The following is a 16,407-nucleotide window of genomic DNA, read 5'->3' as shown; positions in this document are numbered from 1 at the left end:
GGGATCACAGTTCTGTATGCCTGTTGTCCAGTGTCTGGTGATTGTTGTTTCATATATTTCATCTACTGTTCTGTTATTTAAGGTAGGAGGGTAGATGATGTCTTGTTCTCCTGTCATGCTAGAAGAGGAAGGCTCACTGAAACATTTTTGATAAAAGCACACACTTAATATTCCTATGATAATTTTCTGCAGTGAAGTCCACGGAATAGGAAGGCCCTCCACAGGAGCTGCTCTGAACCGTGAATGAATGATACCATATTTTGAACTTTTTTTTTTTATTAAAAAAGATTATTACAAATACTTAAGAAAAAGCAAGATGGAAAAACTAAAAACTTTTACAATCTCTTTTTTCTACTACTACCATTGTTTTCATAGTTATGTATTAGCCTACATGTATGCATAGTTTTACATAGTTGTAATCATGTTATCCTTCTATTTTATGTTTTTTAAAACTATATGTCATAAAATATTTTCCTTCTTTTGTTTTTTTTTTTTTTTTTTTTAATTTTTTTTTCAACGTTTTTATTTTATTTTTGGGACAGAGAGAGACAGAGCATGAACCGGGGAGGGGCAGAGGGAGAGGGAGACACAGAATCGGAAACAGGCTCCAGGCTCTGAGCCATCAGCCCAGAGCCCGACGCGGGGCTCGAACTCACGGACCGCGAGATCGTGACCTGGCTGAAGTCGGACGCTTAACCGACTGCGCCACCCAGGCGCCCCGTAATTCTCTTAAGTCTTTCTCTCTTTGTATAGTGTGGGTTTAGTTTATTTATTCTTTTCATGGAAATTATGGTTGTTTCCAGTTTTTACTATTACTTAACGTCTCTTTTTAAAATGGCTGTGTAATATGTTATTTTTGTGAACCATAATTTACAACATAAATGATTACCTTAGCTTGAGGCTTTTAGGGCATTTTGAAATAATTTTGTGTTTAAATTTGGTAACCTAGAAAAGAATATAAAAGCCTATGGCATTTCCAAAGGAAATGCATTGATGATGTCATCTGGCGCTTGTTCACTAAGGAACAGAGCTGACAGAATGTTACAGAGAAATAATCCATGTACAGAGTTAAATACCTCTCTGAAATAAAGAGTGGAAGATTCAGCTCAGTTCCATATATGTTTTGGTCCCCACCATCAGAGAATCTATGATCTAGTAGAGGATCTCGTGAAAAACAAAGCTATCTCATTAGTTCCACAGTTGAGTTGGAAAAGATACGTCTGACTTGCTGTAACAGTTGTGTTCATTACATGAATAAATTTGCATGTACACTGGGTGAAACTGGATTTCAGACTGAGGAGCTTTAACTTGGAACTATACCAACTTCCCCTGCACTAAATCTTGTAAATTAGAAAATCAGTGTTCTGATAATATGTTTTATTAAGGCTTCCATATTTTCTTTCATAAAACTGCATGAACTTATAAAAATGAGGTATTGCTGGAACAGATGCAGAGCAACAAGATGAGTTTCCTTTCCCTGCTACAGCCATAGGCCTTCCCTCCGATAGAGCTGCTGCTCTCCTTGCTGGAATCTTGGGCAGGAGTAGGTAGTGATGGTACTCAGGTATCAAGTTCCTGTGCTGGGGCGCCTGGGTGGCTCAGTTGGTTGAGCATCTGACCAGCTCAGGTCATGATCTCATGATTCGTGAGTCTGAGCCCTGCATCGGTCTTGCTGAAGCACACAGTCTGCTTTGGATCTTCTGTCCCCCCTTCTCTGCCCCTTCCCCACTTGTGCTCTCTCTCTCAAAAATAAATAAATCTTTAAAAAAAAAAAACAAAGTTCCTGGGCAAATTGATTACATATTTCTTAATGTTGTTAGGCTCCTCTTTCCTTCTTTTGGGAAAATCTCAGATATATTCATTCATTTGTTTGGGAGGCAGTTTATTTAAATAATAATAGCTAATACTTATAACATTTACTATGTGCCAGGCACTGATCTAAGGCTTTATATATATTAACTTATTTAATTTTCACAATAATCCTTCCCTGTAAGTATTGCTATAATTGTCTCATAAATGGCAGGGGCTGGAACTGGACTTTTGACAGTTAGCTTCAGGGTTAATACTCATAACCACTCACTATACACACATGCTCTAGAGTCATACCCTCCAGGTTTGAACTCTAGCTTGGTTACATACAAGTGAATGTACTTAGATCAATTGGCTCCTCTGAGTCTCCGTTTTCCTCATCTCTTTGCTATATTGCATATAACTTAAGTTGGTTCACTTCTTGACACATAGTAAACTTTAGCTCTTATTAGCTATTCCTTCATTAAACACATGTACGTGGAGTGCCCACCATGTGCTTGCCCTTTCAAGGTGCAGTTGTGCTGGTTTGTCTCTTTTCTAAAATTGTATCAGTACTGTACTGTATGGTCCTGAAGTTCAGCATGATAGAGGATGTTCTATATTTCCATCGTCTTTCCTCCTATTGGTAAGTGTGGAAAAGAGATAGAATCTGGTCAGAAAGGGAAGAATATTCCTGTTGATTCATGTTGCAGGTCACACAGTTAAATCAGAAGAGCTAAGACAGGTTACGTCTTTTTTTTTTTTAATTTTTTTTGAAGGTTTATTTATTTTTGAGAGAGAGAGAGAGAGAGAGCGAGCGAGCATGAGCAGTGGAGGGTCAGAGAGAGTTCTGGCTCCAGGCTCTGAGCTGTCAACACAGAGCCCAACGCGGGGCTTGAACTCCTGAACGGTGAGATCATGACCTGAGCTGAAGTCAGACACTTAACCAACTGAGCCACCCAGGTGCCCCAAACAGGTTACTCCTTGTTTGAAACATGACCATCCTCTATCTAGCAAGATTATTTGTTCTGTTTGGCCCAGCTTAGACCTTTGGGAGAAAGATATGTATGGAGCAGGAGGGGATACTTAATCAGCCAGCCACTTCCATTGAATCAGCCCCAGCAGATACGGAAATGATAACTGTGGCAGCCAGGTTAGCCTCATATTACCACCTCGGTGTATATTTTAAACGAATGTAAAAACCAAGTATGGAAACCTGTTAGTAGGGAGTAGATGGAGGGGAACCCAGTGTAGAAGAGGAGTATTTTGATAGAAAGTGAAAAAAATTTAGAGAAGAAAAAAATCCTGGTGAAGATAGTTGAGAATAAGCCCTTATATTTTTCTCTGAGATGAGGATGTTTTAATCAGAACCTTGGTATAGGCTCCATTTGGTTATTCTAATAGTATTCTTCTGAGATGTGTCTTTATCCCTCATATTTGTATTTTGTACCAGGAATCTGACAGATCTTTGTTCTTTTCTTCCTTACAGTTCTGAGGCTTTCTACCAATGCAGGCCAATGGAAAGAAGCAGCTAGCAAGGTGACGCATGCATTGGTTAATATCAGGTAAGGAATGAGAATTTACCCCTCTCAGAGCTCCTTGGCTCATCTTGAGGTTTATTGTACCTTTCTGAGTGGAGTGTGTTGAACACCACTGCTATTTTAAACCCTGATGCCTGTAGGAGTGGAAGAAATGTCGTACTTGATCAAGAAAAGCAGGAATGCGTGAGACTTTCATATTGTCATATTGAAATAACTCACAGTGCTGTACTATGAATTTTCTTACCAAGAGACGGTTGCAAGCCCTTTTCAAGCATCGCTGTTGCCAAAGTGTTTTCTGTGTATAGGCCATTTTCTCTGAAAAATTTTTTCTGCCATCCTCCGTGAGTTCAGTGAATGACTCATGGGGATCTGGAACTTTGACGTTTTGCTTTACATGGCTCTTTCTATTTGTGGTAAACAGAGGCAAATGGAGCTCATGGGGCTAAGTTATTTTAGTTTCCTTATGAAACAGCAAGGCAATTACAGAGTGCTATATGTATTGGGTAAAATTGATTCAGGCATGGAGTTTGGTTTAGGGTCTTGAGGAAATACCACATACTCATAAGAGTGAGCTGTTTGTAAATGGAGAGAATGTGCTTTCAGTATCATGAAATCTCAAGCTCACTTTCCTTACATTCCTCGTTCCCTTTGTGCCTATCATTTCCCATTTTCTCAACATTTATTAAATTGTTCTTGCAAACAATTGAAAAATTAACACTGAGTAGAAGAGGCAAACCCAACAGATGGGGAAACTTGATTTAGCTCCAGATGTAAGCCTTGCCAGACATTCCCAGCAATAGTAATGCACGTCTACAACTTGGTATAAATTCTTATATGTGACAGAGCTGGGATTTAGTGTTTATTTCTGTATCTTTCTTTTCTATTCTTTTTTCCTCTCTCTCTCTTTCCCTTTTTTAAAGGTAAAATGTCCCTTAGTGATTTACAGCAGTATTTGGCACGTCTGGGAACAAAAGGAAAAATGTGAAATGTGTGTGTTGGGAGAGCTGGAATGAGGGGGCATGGGGGTGAGATGTGCTAACAAGATTGCACTGAAGGTTGATCTGCCTTACCTGACCCCAGAGACATTTTGCCGCAAACACAGTTTTATAAATCTCACAAATGCATATCCGTACCTAGCAAATAAACCAGATACTGTAGTGAGGGCTTATGATAAATGTGATTTTCTGTAAGAATCAGGAATTACAAACTGTCTTCTCCCAAATATCCCTTTGTGACCCAAGGGCAGTATGACAAATGTGGGTGTTTGAAAGAAGCTCCAGATTCTGGGCTAGAGTATGAAGTTCATACCAGTATAATTTATGTTGTGTTTATTTATTCATGTATTTACTTAGGCTTTCCAGGCAGCTCCTTTTCATCTGGGACCTGTTTCCTTGATCACATTCCTTTATGCTTGCTTTATCTTCTACTTTGTTGCTTTCCCTTTCAGTGGCTTCTGGCTTGGCCACTGTCCTTATTCTTCCCAAGGGCCATCAAATAGCTGATTGAAGCTTTTGGCCTGTGCTTTTCTGAATAGCCCAGAAAGCATTGGGCTGAACTTTGAGCAGATGCCTATAACCATGACCTCTTTCTTTTCTTTGCAAGTGTCTGTCAGGCCTATACCTTGACTTTCATTCCTCACATTTCCTTGATGAACTTGCTGCAGAGAATAGTTACATCATTTTCACTGTTGCTAATGAATTTCACTTGGGAGTATATGTCAGAAGTATCAAGGATCCAGTCATTTTTCTCAAGAGAATACAGGAAAAATGCGTTTGGATGTCACTTATCACTAAGGCCAGATTAGGGCAAAATACCGGTGATGCTAAGCCAGCTAAAGTTTACTTTTTTTTCTTTCTGACATTTATTTTCACTTACCAAGTGCTAAACTTTGTGCTCTTTCATATACTGTCTTCTTCTTCGATATTCAAACTCTAAAGAGTATATTACAAACTTTTAAAAATACACTTTTTCCAATGAGGAAACTGAGTCTCAAAGATATTGTGAATTGCAGAAAGTCCCACAGTTGTTATTTGGCAAAGCTGAGAATCATAAGTCCTTTAACTCCCAAGTCCAGGACTCAGGGCTCTTTCTTCTGGAAGTTCTTCATGTTTAAGAAATCTCTGCACCCAACTTGGGTCTCAATCTCCCAATCCTGAGATCAAGAGCCATACACTCCACCAACAGAGCCGGCCTGGCGCTCCAGGGCTCTTTCTTCTGTACGGTAATGGTCCTATAGAGTTGCCATGGAGGTAAACAGAAAACTCAGTATGATGTATTGAAAGGAGCATGGAAATTTGAATTAGAGAAACTGGATTTAAAATTTTTGTGGCTACCACTTAATGTGTGACCTTGAGCAAGTTACTTATCTTCTCTGGACCTCTTTCTACTATCTGCAAAATGGAGGTCACATTTCACAGGGAAATAGTTGTGAGAATTATATAATGTATGTGAGAGCACTTTGTCAACTCTTAAGATACTGGCCATTTCACTTAGCATAATATATTTAAGATTCTTCTCCGTTGTAGCAAGTGTCAGAATTTCCTTCCTTTTTAAGGCTGAATAATATTCCAATTGCATGTATATGCCACATTTTGTTTATCCATTCATCCACTGATGAAATCCCAAGTGGGTTGCTTCCACCTTTTAGTTGTTTGTACATGGGTGTACAGTCCCTCCAGTCCCTGCTTTCACTTCTTCTGGGAATATATTTAGGGGTGGAGTTGGTGGATCATGTGATAATTCTGTGTTTAATTTTTTGAGGAATTGCATACTGTTTTTAGGTCTAGCATTTTGAGCCTTCCTTAGAATGTTTCCTAAGTATGTCTTCATTTGTCCCTTGTATAAAAAGTTAAGATGTTAACAACCTTAAAAGATGTTTTGCTTTTTTTTTTTGTGGGCAGACTTTTTTTTTGAGTTTATTATTATTATTTTTTAATGTTTATTTTTTACAGAGAGAGAGAGAGAGAGAGTGAGACAGAGCATGAGCGGAGGAGGGGCAGAGAGACAGGGAGACTCAGAATTGGAAGCAGGCTCCAGGCTCTGAGCGGTCAGCACAGAGCCCAATCTGGGGCTCGAACTCACAGACTGCGAGATCATGACCTGAGCCGAAGTCGGACTCTTAACCGACTGAGCCACCCAGGCGCCCCTTAAGTTTATTTTTTTAAGAGAGAGCATGTGCATGGACGTCTGCATGCAAGTGAGGGAGGGGTAGAGAGAGAGGGAGAAAGAATCCCAAGCAGGCTCTGTGCTATCAGCATGGAGCCCAACACATGTCAGAAAATTGGCCCCTTGGGTCTCCCAGGGATACTGTGGGATGTTTAACTATTGGCCACCAAGTTTATTATCAAGGGTATATAAAGGCTTAGCAGTAAAACTATGATAATATGTAACATTTACTTCTGTTGTCATAAAGATTGTTTGTGCTGATCCCATACCTGGAAGGGATTTCTAAGGAAGAGTGAATGAACTCTTAGCCACCTCTCCTGTAGTATGTTCTTTGATAACCAGGGGAAGGGTTTGGGCTGCATGTGAAATTTTCAGACATCTAACAGTTGAGAGGGTCTCAAACAGGTTTGGCGGTTGATGACAACTACAAGTTATGTCTTTGAGATCTTCTGGAATGCAATACATCTAACAGCAACATTAACATAGTATCTTACCAGCAGGTGAAAAGCAAGGCTGCAGACTTTTCTGTTCTTTGGAGTTTAGATTGTGACAGTGAAAATTAAAATTGCCTCCACATGCTTGGAGGCCTAAATTTGCTCAAGTGTCAGTCTGTTTGCTTTTCACTTGTCTTTCGTGGCTTAGTCATGCTAGTTCTTTAATTGTCAGAGTTATTTGTGTTTAAACAATTTGTCTCTCTCTTCCTGTTTGATCCTTCAGAGAGATTCTTAAAATGCAGCTGCTTAGAAACTGCTATTTTTTGAATTGAATTATAGTTGACATACAATGTTATATCAGTTTCAGGTATACAACATAGTGATTTGACAGTTCTGTTCATGGTGCAGGGCTCACCATGATAAGTGTAGTTACCGTCTGTTACCATACAAAGCTATTATAGTATTATTGATTGTATTGCCTGTGCTGTACTTTTCATCCTCGTGACTTACTTATTTTATAACTGGACATTTGTACCTCTTAATCTCCTTCACCTATACCATCAATCCCCCAACCCCACCCATCTGGCAACCACCAGTGTGTTGTCTGTATTTATTAGTCTATTTTTGTTATTTGCTTTTTGGTTTTGTTTTTTAGATTTCATATGTAAGTGAAATCATATGGTATTTGTCTTTCTCTGACTTATTTCACTTAGCATAATATCCTCTATGTTCATCTATGTTGTTGCCAATGACAAGATTTCATTCTTTTTTATGGCTGAGTAATATTCCATTGTGTGAGAGTGTATTTGTATATATACCACAAATTTATCCCTTTATCTCTTGAAGGACACTTGGGTTGCTTCTGTATCTTGGCCAACGTAAATAATGCTGCAGGAAACATAGGAGTGCATATATCTTTTCAAATTAGTATTTTTGAGAAACTACTGATTTTATTGGAACACCTGAGGTCATTAACATACAGAGCCCTGTGTTTGTTCCTTTCCATGGTCAGGTTGTTCTTTGCTTTGCTTCAAGAAAATAAAATATTATTGCTCCATCTTTAAAATACCACTTTGAAAAGAAAATCCACTTTGTATAATTGTTACTTCAAATGCCTTCACGCATCAGCTGGGCCACAAAGGAAAAATACTCTGAGGGGCCACATACAGGACTGGAAGGAAGGCATTTGGGAAGTTCTGCTTGGAGACACCTATGCTAAATATTTCCTGCCACCACTTAGCAGATTATCCCAGTGAGGTCATATACTTTAGGATGAGGTCTGCTGACTATTAACCTAATTAGCCAAAAGAGAAAAAGAAAAATGTGAGACTAAAATCTGACCTTCATCTAACCAACTTTCAAGGTAAGTAATTTGAAGCCCTTTAATGAATCTATTCAAGTTAACATCTTAATGCTTTTCACTTAATTAGCATTTTATTAGCACCAAGTTCACAATCCTATTCTCTGGTTGCTCACAGAAATAGTGGTTGAATCACTGCAAATAGGTTTTTCTTCTGATCTGTAATTTTCTTAAGGTGGATAAAGTTTTAACTCTATGATTAATATATTAACTTTTTCTTTTATTTGGAATGCATTAACCTAAAGTTTAGTTTTTCTTTGATGATGACCTTTTATCCATTAGGCTTCCAGGACTGGCAAGAATGACTTTTTAATTTGTTTTTTTAATGTTTATTTATTTTTGAGACAGAGACAGACAGAGCATGAATGGGGGAGGGTCAGAGAGAGAGGGAGACACAGGATCTGAAGCAGGCTCCAGGCTCTGAGCTGTCAGCACAGAGCCCGACGCGGGGCTCGAACTCAAGAACCGTGAGATCATGACCTGAACTGAAGTCGGAGGCTCAACCGACTGAGCCACCCAGGCACCCCAAGAATGACTTTTTAGATATTACTGTGTTTAGTAACAAGCTTGGGGTTTGGAATGAGAATTTATTGCATTTCTTTGTTAAGTCTCATAATTGTTCACCTTGTGAGTTTGCCTCTCGTCCCTCTGTTTGCTCCATGATCTTTTTGTTTCAATGCTGAAGCCGTCCTCCCCCTACTTCCTGCTTATGTGCTTATGTAGCTGTTTTCCTTCACCCTAAAAAATGTTCCCTCCAAAAAAAAAAAAAAAAAGGAGGAGGAGGAGGAAAGCTTTAAATGTACACTCTGCTAGGGAGGCTGGGGAACAAGAATAGCTCTCAGCAGTCTCTAGATAGGGGGGTTCATTGAGCATAACACCCTTTGGAGCAGGCTGCATATAGAATTCTGAATGTCATGGGAAAAAAGCCCTCAGGCAGTAATCAGGGAGAGCACATTCACTGTTGATGTCCAGAGTTAGGGTTGGAAAGGGAACGTAAGGTCTCGCTCAGCCAGGCAGAGTCCCCCCAAATCCTCTTGCCCGTGACCCTGTTTGAGCTACAGAATTTGCCTTAGTCACAGTTCTTTTATCAGAAAGGGTACTGATGAGTTGAGGGGAAGAATGGTTTGACACAAAGCACTTCAGCTGAAGGATGCAAGTTAGTCTAATGAAAAGTATATATGGACCGAAGCAATCAAATGATAGGAGCAGAGGCACTGGGCTGATGACTCTTGAGTAGCAAGAAGTACATGAAAATAAGCTTCTAGTCCAGTTGTCTGCTCAGAAGTGGCAGACCGGCAGGCTTACATTATCGCCTGCGTTAGAATTTATCAGTAATGACCTTTCTTGTGTTAATCAGACCCTGCTGATCCCCCATTACAGAGAATGAAAAGCATTATGCAGATTAAAACAAAGCACCAAAATGAGGCTGCTATAATATCGTTTCCCCAGTGACTGGGAGTATTACATATTATTCTAATAGTTGCTGTTCCCTAATCTCTTAAGACTACAGCTAGAAATAAAAAATCCAACACTGAATCCCATGTGGTTAATCATCTGTTTTGCCCTAACTTGGTTTGTGTTGCCAAGTGAGGTTTTGCATTAGGTCATAGCTGGGCTTGGTGAACTGCAATGCGGTAAGGAAGTCTTTGTTGAGCAGATTCAGATATTTGTAACGAAATATTAAGATTACTATTTGGGGCTGCTGTGATTTTAGGTAAGTGCGACTTTAGTGTATCAAACCCCTCCTTACCTCAATCTGAAATTTATTTGGGGTCTTTTTCCACTTTGCCTTTTTAAAGGAAAATTTCAAGATAATATACATAACATAAAATTTACCATTTTAACTATTTTTAAGTCTACGTTTCTGTGGCATTAAGTAAGCCCACATTGTTGTGCAACTATCACTATGAGCCATCTCTTTCATATTCTTCAATTGAAACTGAAACAGTAACTCGTTCCCTCCTCCCCTCAGCCCCTGGCAGTCACCATTCTGCTTTCTGTGTCTATGAGTTTGACTACTATAGGAACTTTATATAAGAGAAATTAAGCAATATTTGCGCTTTTATAACCAACTTATTTTACTTAGCATAATGTCCTCAAGGTTCTGTGTTATGTATCAGAATATCCTTTTTTCCTTTTTTTTCTTAAGTTATCTCTGTACTCAATGTGGGGCTCAAACTCAAAACCCTAAGATCAAGAGTCACATGCTCCACTGACTGAGCCAGCCAGGAGCTCCTCCTTCCTATTTTTTTTAAAGACTGAATAATATTCCATTGTATGTATGCCACATTTTATTTACCCACTTATCCATCGATGCACCCTTTGCTTCTACTCTTTGGCCATTGTGAATAATGCTTTTATGAACATTGGTGTACAATTATTTGAGAACCTGCTTTTTCTTCTTTTTTTAGTGTTCAGGTTTATTTTATTGTTTTTAAAGTTTATTTACTTATTTTGAAAGAGAGAGCAGGGGAGGGGCAGAGAGAGAGAGAATCCCAAGCAGGTTCCATGCTGTCAGCACAGAGCTTTACACAGGGCTTGAACTCACAAACTGTGAGACCTTGAAATCAAGAGTCCGAGGCTTTAACTGACTAAGCCTACCAGGTGCCCTAGCTTTTTCTTCTTTTCTTCTACCCAGAAGTAGAATTGCTGATCTATGGTAATTTAATTTTGGGGGGAATCACCATAACGCTTTTCTACAGTAGCTGCACCATTTTACATTCCCACCAACAATGCCTAAGGGTTCCAATTTCTCCGTATCATCGCCAACCCTTATTGTTTTCTATTATTATTATTATTTTTATTTTTATTTTTTTTAATATTTATTGGGTCACCTGGGTGGCTTAGCCCATTAGACATCTGACCCTTGATTTCATCTTGGCTCAGGCCATGATCTCATGGTTCATGGGTTTGGGTCCCACTTTATTTTTTTTTTTTTTGTTTTTTTTTTTTTTGTTTGTTTTTTATTTTTGGGACAGAGAGAGACAGAGCATGAACGGGGGAGGGGCAGAGAGAGAGGGAGACACAGAACCGGAAACAGGCTCCAGGCTCCGAGCCATCAGCCCAGAGCCTGACGCGGGGCTCGAACTCACGGACCGCGAGATCGTGACCACTTTAGCCTCTACGCTGGCAGTGGATCCTGATTGGGTTCTGTCGCTCCCTCTCTCTGCCCCTCCCCCTCTTGTGTGCGTGTGTGTGTGTGTGTGTGTGTGTGTGCTCTCTTTCTCTCTCTCTCTCTCTTTCAGAATAAATCAACTTAAAAAAAATTGATTTATTTTGTGAGAGAGTGTGCATGTGCACACATGCACCCATGCACACACATGTTGGGGGAGGGATAGAGAGGGGGGAGAGTGGGTGAGTGAACAAGGCAGCATGAAATGGGGAGGGACAGAGGGAGAGGAGACTGTCAGTCTGTCCCCTGCTGTGGGGCCCAGTGTGGGGCTGAATCCCACAAATCCTGAGATCATGACCTGAGCTGAAATCAAGAGTTGAATGCTTAATCAACTGAGCAATGCAGATGCTCGTGTATTTTTTTTTTTTAATGTTTGTTTGTTTTTGAGAGAGAGAGAGACAGAGACAGAGACTGAGTGTAAGTGGGCAAGGGGCAGAGAGAGAGGGAGACACAGAATCCAAAGCAGGCTCCAGGCTCTGAGCTGTCAGCATAGAGCCCGACGCTGGGCTCAAACACAAACTGGGATCATGACCTGAGCTGAAGTCAGGGCTTAATCGACTGAGCCACCCAGGAACCCTGGCCCTCTATTTTTTGATAATAGCTTTCCTAATGGATGTGAAGTAGTATTGAATTGCAGTTTTGGCTTGCATTTCCCTAATGACTAGTAGTATTGGTGATCTTTACATGTGCTTATAGGCTATTTGTCTATCTTCTTTGGAGAAATGTCTATTCCTATCCTTTACCAATTTTTAAATTGGGTTGTTTGGGTTTTTTGTTGTTGAGTTTTAGGAATTCTTTATATATTCTGGATACCAATCTCTTATGAGGTATATGATTTGCAAGTATTTTTTTCCCATGGATTGCCTTTTCATTCTGTTGATCATGTCCTTTGATGCACAAAAGTTTTTAATTTTGATGAAGTCCAGCTGATCGTTTTTTTTCTTTTGTTGACCATGCTTTTGGTGTTATATCCAATCAATCATAGTTAACTCAAGTCCTGCAGCTTTCCCATGTTTCCTCCTAAGAGTTTTATAGTTTTAGCTGTTACATTTAGGTCTTTGATACATTTTGAGGGAAGTTTTGTATATGGTGCAAGGTAAGGGTCCAACTTCATTTTTTTGCATGTGGGTATGGAGTCTACCCAGCACCCACTTTGCTTTTTTGATATAACACAGTTATGATTTCTTAATTTGAATCAGGCTGAATTAACTTGTAAGCACAGAAATGGAGACTCCACATTTTTTTCTGTATGCATCTGTTGTGTTTTGTGTTTTAGGTTTGCTCATTCCTCTGCTTGTTTAGAGATGGCATAACATAGTGATTAAGAGCAGGGTCTCTTAAGAGTTAAGTTGTCTGAGTTTGAGTCTAAGCTCTACCTCTTACTTTGGACAAATTCTTTAACCACTCTTTGCTTTTCCTCATGGAATGGGGGTCATTGTTGAGATGATTAAATGACAATATATGTAAAGCACTTGGAATAGTGCCTAGCATACCATCAGTGCTATATAAGTGTTCATTGTTATCATCTTCTTAAAAAGTTGTTCTTAAGGTGCAAGTCTGGAGGTCTTACCAACCTTGGTTCTAATGATCTGCATGGGACTTCATTCTAGACAAGTGACCCCCTTCCATATCCAACTGTATTCATTTCTCTTGGCTTTACTCATGTGGACTTAGAAGGGACCAGAAATATAGAATGATACCATTTACAACCCGACATCAGGGGCCCCATTGGAACTTAGGTTGTCAGTCTGTATCTTGGCATCATCATTGGGAAAATAGTTTGGACAGGGAGAGTTTATGTTTTCCCTCACTTCCAGCCCTTTGAGGAGATATTTGACCAAGAAACTTTGGCTTTACTATTTTAACACTTCCTTCTTCCCATTAATGTGGTTAAAGAGAATGTGCCCAAAAGGAATATGCTTATAACTGCAAAGATACTAATCAATGTGTTCTAATGTCTGATTGGAGGGATTATAGATATTTTAATTTTTTCTTACATTTTAATTTATTAAAAACATTTGGCTGTGGATTTTTTTTTTAGATGCCCTTTATTTGTAAGTTGAAAAAATTCCCTTCTATTCCTAATTTATTGAGTGGTTGTTTTTTTGTTTTTGTTTTTTTTTGTCATAAAAAGGTATTGGGTTTTGTCAGATGCTTTTTCTGTGTCTATTGAGATGATTTGTTTCTTATTCTATTGATACAACTATATACATTGATTTTCACATGTTAAACCAGCCTTGCATTCCTGGGATAAAGTCCACTTGGTTAAGGTGTATAATTCTTTTTATATGTTGTTGGATTCAGATTGCTAGTATTTGCTGCATTTTTGTACCCACATTCGTCAGAGAGATTGTTCTGTAGTTCTCTTTCCTTGTGGTCTTTGTCTGGTCTTGACACCAGGGTAATGGTGGCCTCATAGAATGAATTGGGGAAATGGTCCCTCTCTTCAGTTTTTTTTAGAAGACTTTAAAGGATTTAGAGATTCTTTAAATCTTTGGTATAGTTCATCCATGAAGCCATCAGAGCCTGGACTTGTATTCACAGGTAGTTTTTTAAAAATAGTAATTAAATCTTTTTGCTTGTTTTATAGGTATGTTCAGATTGCCTGTTTCTTTTTGAGTTAGTTTCAATAATTTTGGGTTTTTTTGTTTTTTGAAAAATATTTTAATGTTTATTTATTGATTTTGAGAGAGAGAGAGAGAGTTGAGCAGGAGAGGGGCAGAGAGAGAATCCCGTGCAGATTCTGCAGTGTCAGCACAGAGCCCAATGTGGGTTTCAAACTCACAAACTGTGACATCATGACCTGAGAGGAAATCAAGAGTCAGTTCTTTAACTAACTGAGCCACCCAGGCGCCCCTAGTTTCCGTATTTGTGTCTTCCTAAGAATTTGTCCATTTCATCTAAGTTGTCTAATTTATTGGCATACAGTTGTTTATAATGGTACTTTATAATACTTTAGTGTTTCTGTAAGGTGAGTAGTAATATTCTTTCATTTCTGATTCTAGGAATTTGAATTTCTTCTCTTTTATCAGTCTAACTAAAAGGCTTGTCACTTTTGTTGATCTTTTCAAAGAACCAGCTTTTGGTTTTATTGGTTTTCTTTTTTGTTTTTCTATTCCTTATTTCATTAATTTCTACTCTTTATTATTTTCTTCCTTCTGCTTATTTTAGGCTTAAACGTCATAAAAAAAAAAAAAACCCTCAATGTTACATTAGTTTCAGGTGTACAGTATAATGATTGACAAGTCTATACAACACGTCTATATGTTATGCTCAAATTTTACATGGTAGAAATAATATAGGGTGGGGATGCCTGGGTAGCTCAGTTGGTTAAGCATCTGACTCTTGATTTCAGCTTGGGTTATGAACTCAGGGTCATAGGATTGAGCTCCCCATTGACCTCTGTGCTGAGTGTGGAGCCTGCTTGAGACTCTCTCTCTCCATACCTCTCTGCCTTTCCCTCATGTTCTCTCTCTCTCTCAAAATAAATAAATTAAAAAAAAAATACAAGGTATATTCTCTGACCACAATAGAATGAAATTAAAAATCAACAACAAAAAGAAATTTGATCAGAGAATATATCTTGTATTATTTCTGTCATTTTAAATTTTTGAGGTTTATTTTATGGCCTAGCATATTATCTATCCTAGAAAATGTTCCATATGTCCTTGAGGAAAATATCTATTCTGCTGTTGTTGAGTGTACTCTTTTCTAGATGTCTGTTAGGTTTAACTGATTTTTAGTGGTGGTCAAGTTTTCTGTTTCTTTGTTGATCTTCTGCCTAGTTGTTCTAGCCATTATTAAGGAATGGGTATTAAAGTCTCCCAATTTTTATTAGGTTTTTATTTTATTTTATTTATAACTAACACATAACATTATTTACTTCACTGAAAGCCTTATGGTACATACCAGGTTTAATAGAATTGACCTCAGTTTTGTTCACACTGACTCCAGTGAGTTGTATTTGGGTTTTCTGTGCTTGAGACTGCTTGATTTCTGCTGTTGCTGTTGGTTTGTTTTCTTTCAGGATCAAGGTGGGTACTTTCATATAAAATCTTATTTTTAGTTCCTTCTCTGGCAATTCTTTTCTCGATTTTTAGCCTTGCATAATTATACTTAAAATGGAACCAGCTTCCTAAAGCCACCAAGATAAATCTTCCTACTCCAACATCACATGATCTTCTAATTCTACTAAAATGCCCAAGGCCAGCCACAGAAGATCCTAATGAACCATACAATATTGAATCCCATGCACAGGGAATGTTTTCCACATCTAAAATTCCTAGGAGCTTAAAGGGCTTCTGCTTTGCTGGTTTGCCAGGCAGTGGTGTGGCGGCCATGGGCTCTAGTACCCTATTTTTATTGTTGAATTGCCTCAGCTTTTATTTCTGTCGTGACATACCTTTTTTCATTCTTTTACTTTCAACCTATTTGTATCTTTGAATCTAAAATGCGTCTCTGGTGGATAGCATATAGTTGGATCTTGTTTACTTTAGTCTGACAGTCTCTGCCTTTTGATTGGGTTATTTATTCCACTCACATTTAGTGTTGTTGTTGATATAATTGAACTATGTCTGCCATTTCATTTCTAGTTTGCTGTGTGTTTCATGAATTTGTGTTCCTCTGTACCTTTATTTTTATTTTTTTAAATGTTTGTTTATATTTGAGGGAGAGAGAGAGAGTGAGAGTGCGAGTGGGGGAGGGGCAGAGAGAGAGGGAGACACAGAATCTGAATCAGGCTCCAGGCTCTGAGCTGTCAGCTGTCAGCACAGAGCCTGACGACGCAGGACTCCAACTCACGAGCTGTGAGATCATGACCAGAGCCAAAGTCCAGCGCTTAACTGACTGAGCCACCCAGGTGTCCCAACTTTTTTTTTTAATTAAAAAAAAACTTTTATAAAAAAAAATTTTTTTTTCAACGTTTATTTATTTTTGGGACAGAGAGAG

General features: G+C 38.7%; 1 protein-coding gene and 1 pseudogene across 1 annotated transcript in view; one reads left to right on the top strand and one right to left on the bottom strand.

Annotated features, from left to right (window-relative positions):
• The window catches only part of ARMH3 (armadillo like helical domain containing 3), a 177,459-nt gene that overhangs the window by 80,552 nt on the left and 80,500 nt on the right, over positions 1–16,407 (top strand). Inside the window, exon 23 of the mRNA XM_047073339.1 lies at positions 3,278–3,353. Within this exon, the coding sequence (XP_046929295.1) occupies positions 3,278–3,353 (76 nt within the window). The remainder of the gene's footprint in view (positions 1–3,277; positions 3,354–16,407) is intronic.
• On the bottom strand, positions 15,620–15,879 carry LOC124507082 (cytochrome c oxidase assembly protein COX20, mitochondrial-like; annotated as a pseudogene).

This window comes from Lynx rufus, unplaced genomic scaffold (assembly GCF_022079265.1).
Source record: "Lynx rufus isolate CCGP_SWC_20201006 ecotype Redwood Valley unplaced genomic scaffold, mLynRuf1.p SCAF_11, whole genome shotgun sequence".
Taxonomy (NCBI): Eukaryota; Metazoa; Chordata; class Mammalia; order Carnivora; family Felidae; genus Lynx; species Lynx rufus.
Note: the sequence above shows the minus strand (reverse complement) of the source record. Positions and strands in the feature narration are given on the sequence as shown.